General features: G+C 38.7%; 1 protein-coding gene across 7 annotated transcripts in view; it reads right to left on the bottom strand.

The window, feature by feature from the left end:
- Positions 1-5,834: 5,834 nt before the first annotated feature.
- The window catches only part of LOC143033812 (protein AAR2 homolog), a 77,736-nt gene continuing 70,275 nt past the window's right edge, over positions 5,835-13,295 (bottom strand). For 6 of the 7 annotated variants that reach the window (XM_076199314.1, XM_076199313.1, XM_076199308.1 and 3 more), the window contains exons 6-9: positions 11,216-11,350; positions 10,541-10,695; positions 9,810-9,993; positions 5,835-9,595 (exon numbers count right to left, since the gene is read on the bottom strand). In XM_076199314.1, the coding sequence (XP_076055429.1) occupies positions 9,371-9,595; positions 9,810-9,993; positions 10,541-10,695; positions 11,216-11,350 (699 nt within the window). In that variant the 3' untranslated portion in view covers positions 5,835-9,370. The remainder of the gene's footprint in view (positions 9,596-9,809; positions 9,994-10,540; positions 10,696-11,215; positions 11,351-13,295) is intronic. The other variant, XM_076199315.1, reaches the window with a different exon arrangement.

Below are 13,295 nucleotides of genomic sequence, written 5' to 3'. Positions count from 1 at the left end.
AAGGTATGCATATTACCCTCTGTAACCCGACCCCTAATCATGCACCGAGACTCGACAATGTCTGAAATGTCCGCATGGCATTTCATATTCAATTTCAAATAAGTTTAATATTGTCCAAGTTAGCTCTCCTAAAGTCTAGTACTTGGACGTTATTCGTACTTTTTCATTCTTCCCAAATAATATTAAATATTATTTCTTGATGATCGCTATAACCTAGACTATCTCCCACTTTTACGTTACTCATTAGGTGCTCATTATTAGTTAAAACTAAGTCCAGAGTATTTACTCCTCTCGTAGGATCGGTAATCACTTGTTTTAGGAAACTATCCTGCACCACATCTAGGAATTTCTTTGTTTCCTGATCTCCTATTAAAGTTTCCCAGTCAATGTTTCTATAATTAAAATCTCCCATGACCACAATGTTTTTGTACTAGGACGGTCTGTGAATTTCATGAATCAGGGGATCAGTCTGCTCAATGCTGAGGTTAGGAGGTCTGTACAAGACGCCAATAATAATTTTCTTATTCTTGCCTATAATCTCTACCCAAATGGATTCCATACATTTCTCTTCCTTAATCGAATTGTTGATAATACAGTTTATCATATTTTTAACGAAAAGTGCTACACCTCCCCCACTCCTGCTAACCCTATCCTTGTGAAAAAATATATCCTTCTATTTCGATTTCCGGAAGGAAATGTTTATCAGCCATGTTGATCCAGGATTCAGTAATAGCTATAATATCGAAGTTCTCTACACATGCTTTACCTCGCAGCAAATAAATTTGGTTAATTATGCTTCTGCTATTTGTATAGTAAACTTTAAGTTTACCTTCCCTGCACCTGCTTTGGTGACTCTTTTCAAAGTCCCTCTCTAAGTTGTTTCTATTGCCTAAACTATATTCCGATACTTCACCCCCTACTCCCACGTAATCTGCCCGAAAAAAAACTGTAGGATGTCTACTTCTCGCTCAAGGAGCCGAAATCCTCTGGGCGACAAGTGCACCCCGTCCCTTGGATATAAATGGTTTCTACCGTAAAGGCGGTCCCAGTTGTCGACAAATGCCTATCCATTGGCCTTACAATGTTTTGCAATTCATTGCAATAGCCCTGGAATGCCACATGCCTCCAACTCTACGCCTCCGAAGGATTCCATGCACATACATCAGGAACACCTCTCCTATTTCTAATCTTGTCTAGCGCATCCCGGAACCGCACAAACAATTCCTCACTCCTTGACTTACCTATAACATTGCCCCCGGCACTTAGGCAAACTACAGGGTCCTTACCTTCCCCTACTAAACACTCTTCAATCCTATCTCTAACATCTCCTATCCCCGCGCCAGGGAAACACACCTGCGTCATAGGTTTCCTATCTTTATCGCAGAAAACCCTGTCTAAGTATCTCACTTGACTGTATCCTACAACCAAAATCTTACCTGTGGGCAAGGATCCAGCGTCTGGCCTTCCCTTCTTCTCTTGAGTTTCATTGACTTCTTCTTCCTGCAGATTCGCTAGAACTTGAAACGAGTTATTGCAAGCGAGCGGGGCTGGTGAGAACTTTTTTCCACTAATCCGCATCTTGTTTTTAGTAATTTTCCATCCAAATTCATTGTTAGTTTTGTCTTCCGTATTTTGGGCCTTCGAGCGGAGAACTCGATTCTCCTCTTAGGCACTTTACAGCATCCTCCAAGGCTTCAGTTTTACAGCATCCTCCAAGGCGCTGAACACGGTAACACAACCACTCGCTATATCACTAATTGAAGCAGCTACCCGGATAACCTGACCTGAGTGACGATTACTGTTCAACTGATGAAATAGTTTCTATGCCTTTCATGATTCTAATGTCTGTAGTTCAAGTTTTGTTAGTCTCTCTTCATATGATAGTTCTAAGAATGTTGGTGCCAATTTCGTAATTGCTCTTTGTATTCTTTCAACTTTTGATATACATTTTGTTGTTGTACTTGGTGACCACGTCGCCGCTGCATACTCCAATCTTCGTCTTATCACAGTGATTAGTATTTTCTTCACCATTTCTTCGTCCAGGTATGTAAATTATACGTTTCTACATTTTTTTTTTGTATGTTTCTCAAGGGACATATAATTCATAATAATGAATCCCAGGTCCTTCTTATTTTCTACTTTTTTAATTTCTTCCTCTTCCAATATATATATATATGTATTGCTTCTTCCAAATTCCATTATACTACACTTCTTAATATTGAATCCCATCTCCCACTTTCTACTCCATTCCCATACTTTCCATACATTCCACTTCATCAGTTTACCCTGTATTCCTCCTGCAGTTTCTAATTTCTTTGACAATTTCTTATGTGGTACCTTATCAAAATATTTTTTCAGGTCTAGAAATGCACAATCAGCCCATCTATCTCTTTCTTGTACTACATCTATTAGCCTTGACTAGAAACACATCAAGTTTGTGACGCATGATCGTCCTTGTCTAAATCCAAATTGCCTTGGATTTAGAACTTTTTTTTCCAAATGCCTTACCCATCTAATTTTGATCATTCTTTCACAAATTTTAGCTATCGTACTTGTAAGAGAGACCGGTCTATAGTTAGTAGGGTCTTCCTTGTTTCCCTTTATATATTGGTACTATATTTGCTCTTTTCCAATCTTCTGGAACTTTTCCTTCTTTCAATGAAGTGCTTATTAGACTATATATTTTGTCTGTTAGTTCATTCCTGCATTCTCTCAAAATCCAGTTTGCCATTTCATCTGGTCCATGCGATTTTCTGACATTGAGATTACTCAAGAGATTCATTATTTCATTCCTTGTTACTTCTATCTCTTTTATAAGGGGGACTTTCTCTTCCCACTCGATATCTCTAGGTTGTATGTTCTCCCTTGTCAACACCGATTTAAAATGCTTGTTCATAATTTCTGCTATTTCTATTTCCTCTGTTTATTCAACTCCTCCTTGTCGTAGTTTCTCTAATTCTTGTTCGTTTTTCAGTTTGTTGTTTACAAATCTGTAAGTTTTGGTTGATCTTTACATTTTTCTATGACATCTTTTTCGTATTTTCTCTTTTCTCCTCTGCACACTTGTACATATTGATTTCTATAACTAGTATATATTTTCCATTTTTCAGGTCTTTTGTCTTTTTTTTCCATTTTATCCAGCTTTATCCCTTTTGTCTTTTAACTCTCTACATCTTTTGTTGTACCAGCACTTTACATATCCTTTTTCTTGTTTTTGTCTTGGAACATACTTTTCCACTCCTTTATAAATATTTGTCAAAATATTCCATTTCTCTTCTACTGTTGTTTCCTCCTTGTGCATCCTTTCCCAGTCTGCTTTTTTAAAGAATTCTCTTATTTTATCAAATTTTGTTTTTCAATACATCAATCTTCCCTTTCTATATTGTTCGTTTTTTCCATGTACATTTCCTCATTTAGTTCCAGTTCAACCAATATGTGGTCACTTTTACTTATTGGTCTTATATTCAATCTAGTCCACTATTTCAGGTTCTGATGTGACTATTAGGTCCAGTCGCATAGATTGTCTTCACCCTTCACTGTCATCTTTTCCCAGCATATTTCTTTACAATTAGTCACCCATTATAACTATTCTTCCTCCATCTTCCATTATCTTATTTAGTGTTATTCTTGTGTCTTCTAACATATTTTTGTGTTCTCTCTCTTCCCATAAAGCCGTTTTAGGAGGCACATAATTTACTTCCTGCTCTTCCCATCCCTGTCTTCCACTTCCATCATAATCATCTCTACTATATTCTCATATGTTACCTCTGTTTCTAATCCAATAATTATATGCACCATGTCCTACACTGTTGGGTGGTAGTGGACCTTTCAATTTTGTCTCTACAATTCCCACTATGTCCAGTTCTTTTTCCTTCAGTTTGGTCAAGGCGGTTATTAAGCCATCTATATTTGTGTAAGATATTTTTAATTTTCTGCTACTTACATCATGTTTTGTTTCCCTTCTATTTTTCTCTGCTATGAACCATTTCCTTACTTTCATACCCACTACTCTCCAATGAAATTTCTCTTTGTCTGACTGTTTTCTCGTTTTTTTTCCCTTAACTTCTTGTCTTTTTGTTTTCTCATCCTCTCTCTCCTCTTTATTCATCTCTTTTTATCCATACCTGTTTATACTGATCACTTTTTGCTAGTTTCCCTGTTTTTGCTAAGATATTCTCTGCTGTCGTTTGTGACCTGAATTTAACCTTAATTGGTCTGTTCTTATCTGTATTGTATTTCTCTATTCTATATATTTCTTCAATTTCTTTCCCCGTTTCTTGTTTATCTTCTTGAACTACTTCTAATATCTTGTTTACCTTTTCCTTCCCCTCTTTTACTCTTGTAGTCCTATTTGGATTATGCTTCTCTTCCATTCCTAGTATAATTATATATTTCTTTTTGTCCACTAAGTCTCTTACTATATTCTCCTTCACTCTCATCACTTTAATAACTGTGTCCTTAGTTTGTTCTTTCATCTGTTGTGTCATTATATCTCTAAATTCAGTTTTGTTCTCTAGGACTTTTTTCCAATGCTGTACCTCTTTTGTTATGGACTCTTTATTTTTATTCTTTAATTCCTCATTCTCATCTTTTACTTCTTTTGTCTTTTTAATTCTTCTATTTATTTAGGTTTTAGTTCTTCTTTAGTTCTTCCAATTTATAAAATCTTTGTGTAATCTGTGTAAGTGGGCTGAACCTAACCTCCCATGCTTCTTTTATTTTCTTTAGTTTTTCCTCTAGACTTGCTAATTGGGGGAGGTTGGCATCCCCTCCCTCATCAAATCCATGGAAATTATTATCTCCACTTTCTGTTATGTTGTTCTTATCTATATTTCTAAATTTAGTGCCTTTACTGATATTTTTTACTTTACCTGCATCCCTTTTGTTGACATTCTTCTGATGTCCAAGGGAGCCTGTTCGCCCCTTCCTCATTCCCTTAGTAATCCTTCCCTTTCTCCTTTTTCTTTACCTTCCCACTGTTCAAGTGGGAATACTTGGTGGCAGTGCTCTTTCCCCCCACCACAGGGTAGGTGAAACAAGGAAATGAAATTCAGAGAAATGGTACAGGACAGGAAGAAAAGGTTGAGGAACAGCATAACGGAGGGACAGTGGCAGTATAATAAAAGTTTCATAATTTCTCTGTAAGCAGAGTCCTCCTCTATCACAGACAAAATAATGTGCGACTCTGGTCCATAGGGGACACCCCATATAGACCCTAAAGTATTGACAGCATGATACATACATACATATACCAAGGCTTTTTCCCCCTTCCAAGGGAGGTAGCCACAAAAGGAAAGGCATAAAAACACTCCCACCCATTTCATCCCTAAATACACTCCACACCCCTCCCACCCTTCCTCTCATCTGACAGCATGATACTTTGCCATAACAACATGCAGCCTATACCACCTTGTAAGGGGGAAAAAGCCTTTGGTATATGTATGTACAGTCATCCCTCATTATTCGTGGGGGATATGTTCTCAAAACCCCCGTTAAATGGCTAAAACCGCGAATACTCTTTTTGAGAAAAACATTGAAAATCTACGGAATATCACCACCAAAACTCGCACTCTCGTGCTTCATTCTAGCCACACTTCTCTACTAACAGTTGAAACATGCTTTAAATGTCTTCCACTTATAATAAATTCACTTCTCATATATCAGCGGTTAACAAGTATAATTTAATAACACTTAATAAACTAAGAATAATACAATATGGCCCATAATAGGGCCATTCACTCACCGTCTTCATATCTCGTATTTCTTACCCTCCTTCATTGCTAAAATCTAACTTTTAATGCATGGCATAAAAGGAAATAATTCAAAGACAAATATCAACAAAAAATTTTTTTATTAACCAGACACACACAATAGTCAGCAGTGGGAGGGAGTGGGAGGGGACGATGCGAGATTCCCTCCGAGTGGGATGGTAACAAGGACAGGGGGACAATGACCTAGGTCGTCCTTGAAGGAGCAACTAACGGTCTTCTGTGAAGATGGTATACGGGTTGTAATTGTCTGTTACTATGGTGGAGTGGCAAGTGATATGGTACAACCTCTTAAGAATGTGGTGGAAAAGGTATAATCATCTTGTTCGTTCCAAGACCATTGGTATATCGCATTGTCATGGCTGACGTGTAGTTATTTTTGTATATGTTTTTAATACGTTTCGCTTCCACATGGAATATTGCGTGTTGCATTATTAACATGAATATATTTTCGCTAGGGCACGTTAGTGTGTAATAACTGTCACCACGAGTATTACTGGCAACCCGCAGCCTCACTACAACCAGTAACGGTTCCTAGGACCTCCCACAGGTTTCCTAGGAAAGATTTTTTTATTATTATTATTATTATTATTATTATTTTTTTTTTTTATTTTTTTTTTTTTTAGTGCGTGTTTGCTTGCATATGTGCGTGCCAGTGTTATATCCTCCATTCTCAACTGTGCATCACAATGAGTTTTAATTCTGTAAGTGCAACAGCAATGGCAAACAAAGTATTATCTATATGTTATACAATTGATGGTTACTGACAAGTCTATCAATTGGAACCCCAATTGGACGGAGTCTATTATAGTATGATGTTTCGTTGGTTAGAGCTGTATACAAGAACATTTTTTTTTTCATTTCTATAAACAAAGATCATAACATACAAAATGGAGCACCGAGATCAGAGTTAATTGTAGTTTTCTTGTGCATGGGCCAAAGGGTCTCTTTGTGTTCCTCTGCTTTATCATTGAACTTCGTCTAAGCTGCCACAACTACACACGCACTCCAGAGGTGGGTTTAATCACAGCTAAGAGTCTCGTGGTGTAAGCTCTTTTGTAACCTATTAACCATCTGCATGTAACCGACCTCCCAAATGTTCCGTCAAGTGGCCTATTGTATGTATTTTTTCTGAGCTATAGATGTCAGTGAATTTTATTTACGTAAGTGTAATAGAAACGATAAAGTATTGTATACTCGTCTGTATGTAACCCATCCAGATGTAAACCTAAGCAAGATGCTGTAATGACTGCCATTTCTCTTATAATGTTTGTTTATTTGTTATTGTCTATTTATCATTTGCTAGATTTTCTTTTATCGTTAGTTATTTGTCAATTGATTATTATTTACTATTTACCTGTTGGTTTATTATTTATATTATTATTTTTATTTATTTGTTTATCATTATATTTTTTCGCATCCGACCTAGTTATGGACCAAAAGGTCTCCTGTCGGCATGCTCCGCCTTTGTAATCCTTTGTAATCCTTTGTGACGCCTGGCCTGGTGCGCGCAGTCGAGTCAACCGTGGCCAACGATTGATCTATACGCCACGCCCACTGCTTCAACGCACTAGCGCTCTGAGTGATACAATTGAACATAGGTCTAGTTTTTTGCTATTTGTGGACAAGCTATTGCTGATATTGGGGAAAATTTGGTATTCATCAACAGGAAACTGATGAATGAACAGCTTTAGAAAAAATAATTATTCACCTTATAATCAGTTACCTTGAAGAACACGTGTGAACTGAGTGGCGGGTCGTGCTGCCTGCGTGGGCCGCGGGCAGCATGGGCCATGGGATGCATTAGTGGCTTTCCAATGGGTCAAAATTTATTTTTTCTTTCATTTTTTTTCAATTGAAATCCGTGAATAGTCAAAAACGCAAATAAAAAACCCACGGTTCGCCATTATTCTGAACTCGCCACTATCCGGATGCCCTGTAACTACCGGAGTTCCCTCCAGTATCCGATTGGTGACTGGGATCTGGCGTAATTCAAACAGCCCGTGCATCCCACCCCCTTCCTCCCCCATGCCCCATCCCAGGTGAAGTGGCCACAGAAGAGGACGTGCAAGACTGGCCGGAGTGTGATGGAGACCTGGGATGCACTTGGAAACCGAAGAAATTGCTGAAGAGGTGATGCACTCAGATGAGCCTCACTCTGATAGTGATGATGATAATGATGAGGTTGTTGTTGAGGCAAGGCCTAAGTTTTCTGAGGCCAGGGCAAGCCTTGAAGTGCTCCTGGATTTTATTGAACATCCTGCTGCTGACGAAGAAATGCACAGCTACACCTCATCATTACGGATGATTCAAGAAATGCTGATCAGAAAACACAGCAAGTGGCTGACGAGGCAGACCAAGTTGGACACCTTCAGGGTAACAACATCATCTCGTGAGGACGCACCACGCCCAGGGTCATCGACTCGTCGCGACTCATCATCATCACCACCACCACTACCACCAAAATCAACTTGTGAGGACTCACCACACCCAGGGCCATCGACTCGTCACGAGTCGTCATCACCACCACCATCGACTAGTGATGACTCACCACCACCACCAACTTGCTCTCCGCTCCATTAACACACTGAAAGACAACACACTGCTGCATGCCAGACCCCCTGATATCCACCCTTCTGAATCCTCTCTCCCACGAAAGGACAGAGTCCACTTGGCCAGACTGTGGTGCGGTCACCACCCAGCACTTCTAAGCTACCAGAAGAGGCTGGATGACCGCATTGTGAACAGCTGCCCAGGATGTAACACTTCACCCCATACCATACAACACATAATGGAAGACTGCATTATACACAATCATGCACGCAAACAACACAACATATGCTCTATAAAGGATTTGTGGGAAAACCCAGTTTCGGCTATGGCATTCCTTGGGGAGACGAGACTGCTCGGACAGTCTAGGGAACGACAACAACAACAACAACTTGCTCTCCTTCAGCAACACCTCGGTCAACTCCATCACCACCACTGCTCACACCATGATGTAATCATATAGTACTGTACAGTATGTACTGTGTGTGTTTTTTTTTTTATACACATTAATGTACTCGTGTGTTTATACGTTTATTTACAATAAAATAACAGTGTACTGGGCACAATAACATTCTTTTTTTTTTGTATTTTAACCCTTGTTTTCTTTGATAATAATTAAAAAAAAAAAAAAAACTCCGCATATCCGGAAACTCCGCGTATCCATCACGGCCATGGCTCAATTGATTTGGATACAGGAGGGATTACTGTATATGTATTTTAAGTAATTTCAGTGGTCTGCCACATGGGGACTCGACAGCTTGCCTTCATATCCCAAAATGTTCACCCAGGGTTACTTATACAAGTGTGCCAAGTTTCATGTTTTTAACCCAAAAATCCATTCCAGGACTGGTCTTAGATCCCCCACTGTGAGTGAGTGAGTGAGAGAGAGAGAGAAGTGAGAGAGGAGAGAGAGAGAAAGAGAGGAGAGGAGAGGGAGAGGAGAGAGAGAAGAGAGAGAGAAGAGAGAGAGAGAGAGAGAGAGAGAGAGAGAGAGAGAGAGAAGAAAGAAGGGGGGGGACTAAATTATATATTTTGGGGGGAGTTTCTCCACTTTATGCCGAAAGATCCACTACCACAGGTGCATCATCTTCATCTTCATCAATGGTGAGGTTCCAGTTCCATTTGTCTATCAAATGCTTCTTGAACTTCATTGCTCTGCTTGCAAGCTGGGTTGGAAGTTTATCAGCATTATCAGCAACATTGCCAAAGAAAATAGAAAGGAAATGTGCTAGAAAGTTGTTCTTCTCAACAATGTCCATGAAGAGATCTTCAGGTACCTAGAAGAAATGGAAGCAGCATTTCCTCAGTTATGTTCATTATTCACTGACAAGCTTCTACTTATTTAATGCATGATGACCATACTTTAAGTATATACAATTTCAGCATACAGAGTACTGTTTATGATACATACAATTAAACCACATAATCACCATGTCTATCATATTCTCAAACACACACAGTATTTTATATTAATTATTCGGGGCTCACTACCTCTTGAATCTGAAAGTGTATGATTGAAATAAGCTTTAAATAGAAATCTGGATACTGCATGAGAGCTTCTTCTGCACGGCAGCACACATCCAAGAGTTTCCTCCACTGTTCCCAGCCCTCCCAAACTTGGCCAATCAGAAAGTTGATGAAGGAATACTGAATTTCTGCTAAGAGATTACAAGGCCTGAAAGGGAATGGAAAAAAAAAATTAAGTATATTACATACAGTTTTCTGAAAGTGGATGATAATATCTACATCATGATTGAAGCTTAATGGTTTATTGCCTTCGAGCTCAAAAACTTGTCAAAAACATTGGTGAAAGCAAAACAGGTTTATACAATGAAAATTTAGATTTTCAGAGAATGAGGGAGAGAATCATTATTTAAGGACAAAGACCCATATCTGACAATGGTCCAGCACCCTTAATATGAGAGGACTATTACCAGCTACTGTGGGGCTACAGGTATCTTTCCAGTCACTGTAACTTGAGACAACAAATGAACTGATGTCAAATATCCAATTTCTTTCTCATTAAATATATGTTATCCTTATCTCCTCTTTATATACTCAACACATTTATTTGATATTTCCCCTCATTCACCCAACAAATCATTTTCATTTTCAGCTTTCTTTCCTATTAACATCAAGCCAATGTTCTATTCTGCTACAATTGCTACATAGCTTCCATACTTTATGGACAATCTTTTTATGCATGTCCAATTGAAACTTACTTTTCAACCTGCTGAAGCAAATGTTGAAAAGAATAAGAGGAGTCTATACTGTGCTTTGTCATCTCACTTGGTGTTGCGCCTTCTGGATAAGGATGATTGGGGAAAGGTGTAAACCGCACTTCTGTGCCTGGTCTCAGGATCATATCTGGCAAACCCTTGAAAAAGAAAGTATTTTCTGTAAACACACATGAATGCACATACATGTGTATGAGGAAAAAGAAAAGGAAAAAAACACTTAAAGAGGAAGCTAAGGAAAAGAATGAGAAAAGAACAAAAAACAAGAGGAAGGAGTTTTTTTGGAGAGTGATGGACTTGAGACTGAGGAAATGGTACATATGGGAAAAGAAAATGCAGGAGTAAGAAGAAAAGGAAGAAAAGGAAAAAATTAAAGATAACATATACCAAAATAGACAAACTGATATCAGGAATATGAGGGTCATTCCAAAAGTAATGTCTCCTATTTTTTTATTCCGCCGGAGGGATCCGAGGGTATCGCAAAATGCATTGTTATGATGACTAAACTTATGCACTCATGACCTGAAAGTTTCATCTCTCTGCTGCAGATATTGATGGTGTGACACTAAGAAAGCAATCCCTGTCATGGATGTGTGTCAGAAGCTGAGATGCATCATTGAATTCCTCCATGTAGAAAAAATTTAACCAATCAACATTCACCGGTGCCTGGTGAACGTTTATGAAGCTGATGCAGCTGATGTCAGCACAGTTAAGCGATGGGTTTGTTGATTTCAGAATGGTGACAGAGATGTGAGTGACAAAGTGCGCTCCGGACGCCCATGCACAGCCACCACCCTGGAAAACAAAGTGGACCCTGATCAACTCATCCGCACTGATTGGCAGATAACAGTGAATGAAATGCATGTAGAGTTGGATGTGGGTGTCAGTGTACTGGAAACGATGTTGTCATCCCTAGGATACAGCAAAATGTATGCTAGGTGGGTGTCAGTGTACTGGAAACGATGTTGTCATCCCTAGGATACAGCAAAATGTGTGCTAGGTGGGTGTCAGTGTACTGGAAATGATGTTGTCATTCCTAGGATACAGCAAAATGTGTGCTAGGTGGGTTCCACAAATGCTCACGCAGGACCAAAAGGACCACCAATGGGATGTCTGTCAGAACTTGTTGGATTGGTACAAAGCCGAAAGTGATGGATTCTTGGACCGCATCATCACTGGTGATGAAACGTGGTGGACAAGCCGGAGTCCAAATGGCAGTGGATGGAATGGCACCACTCACACTCCCCAGCAAAGAAGAAGTTCAAGATGCAGACATTTGCAGGCAAAGGGATGTGCACCGTCTTCTGGGACAGGAAGGGCATCATCCTCTTGAATTTCTTGGAACCAGGGGCGACTCTCAACTCTGACCGTTATGTTGAAGCGTTGACAAAGCTGAAGGCCCAGATTGCCCGTGTAAGGCCTGAGAAAAGGGAAAAATTCTGTTTGCAACACGACAATGTAGAAAAATAAATTCTGGAGCACAAAAGGTTGCTCGTTTTAATGGTGCCACTCCCGTCTTCGTAGTTCTTCAACTTTGAGTTAAAAAATAAGAGGCATTACTTTTGGAATGACCCTCATTGATGAATTGAATGACAATCTGGAACAAGAAAAACCAGATATAATGGAGATTGTGGAGACAAAATTGAAAGGATCATTACCACCAAATAGTATAGGACAAGGATTATATAATTGTTGGTACAGAAATAGAGAAACAAAGCAGGGTGGAGGAGTAATGTTGCTAATCAAGAAAGGCTTAAATGTGACAAAAATCACAGAAGGAGAGAACAATGTGGAGTTGATTATGATAAGAGTTGAGGATATAGATATGAAAAATAGACAGTATGCAGTGATTTATGTCCTACCTAAAACTCACACATGGAATGAAAGTGAACACTCCAAAATGCTGGAAGACACAAGAAAAACACTAAATGAAATACTAAAGAAAGAATGAAATCTGGTAATTATGGGTGATTTTAACTTGAAAGACAAATGTTGAGAAGAAATGACTGTGAAAGGTGGAGAAGATCACTGAGGACATATTACTGAAAATGACCATTGTGTTGGGTGGCTACTAAATAAAAGTCAAATTTTGGGAAACACACTGTAATCTCTGATACTGACAACTAATACGTGTGTATACAACGAGAGCTGGCTCTCAACTGACACCACGCCGCCAATTTTGGTGCGAACAGACATGCATCGCATTATGCGATATCCAATATAATTACAATATACACAATGATTACACATACTTACAATAAATAATAAAACAACAAACAACAAAACATATGACAATTTCATAAAGAGGGGGAAACATATAATTCCCCTAATAAGCAACACACAATTACAATGTACTATAATGGTATGATGTACGACATACCACGCTAACACACCATTGATTACACATTGACACAATGGGTCAAGGAAAATTCCAGATATAGAAATAACGATGAACCCTCAAGATTGAATTTCATATTCACATCAGAACCCGATATCATGGATAAAATCGAATACAAGACACCAATTGAAAAAGTGATCACATACTACTAGAACTAGAATTAAATGAAGAAACAAATATAGAAATTAATGAAAAAAACAGAAAAGGAAGACTAATGTATAACAAAACAGATTTTGAGAAACTTGGAAAATTCTTTCAAGAAGCAAATTGGAAAAAAATCTAATAATGAAGAAACAAAGGTGGAAGAGGAATGGACAATTTGGAAGGAAATCCATAATGAAG

Source organism: Oratosquilla oratoria, chromosome 16 (assembly GCF_046742065.1).
Source record: "Oratosquilla oratoria isolate Oo_2021 chromosome 16, ASM4674206v1, whole genome shotgun sequence".
In the NCBI taxonomy this organism is placed as follows: Eukaryota; Metazoa; Arthropoda; class Malacostraca; order Stomatopoda; family Squillidae; genus Oratosquilla; species Oratosquilla oratoria.
Note: the sequence above shows the minus strand (reverse complement) of the source record. Positions and strands in the feature narration are given on the sequence as shown.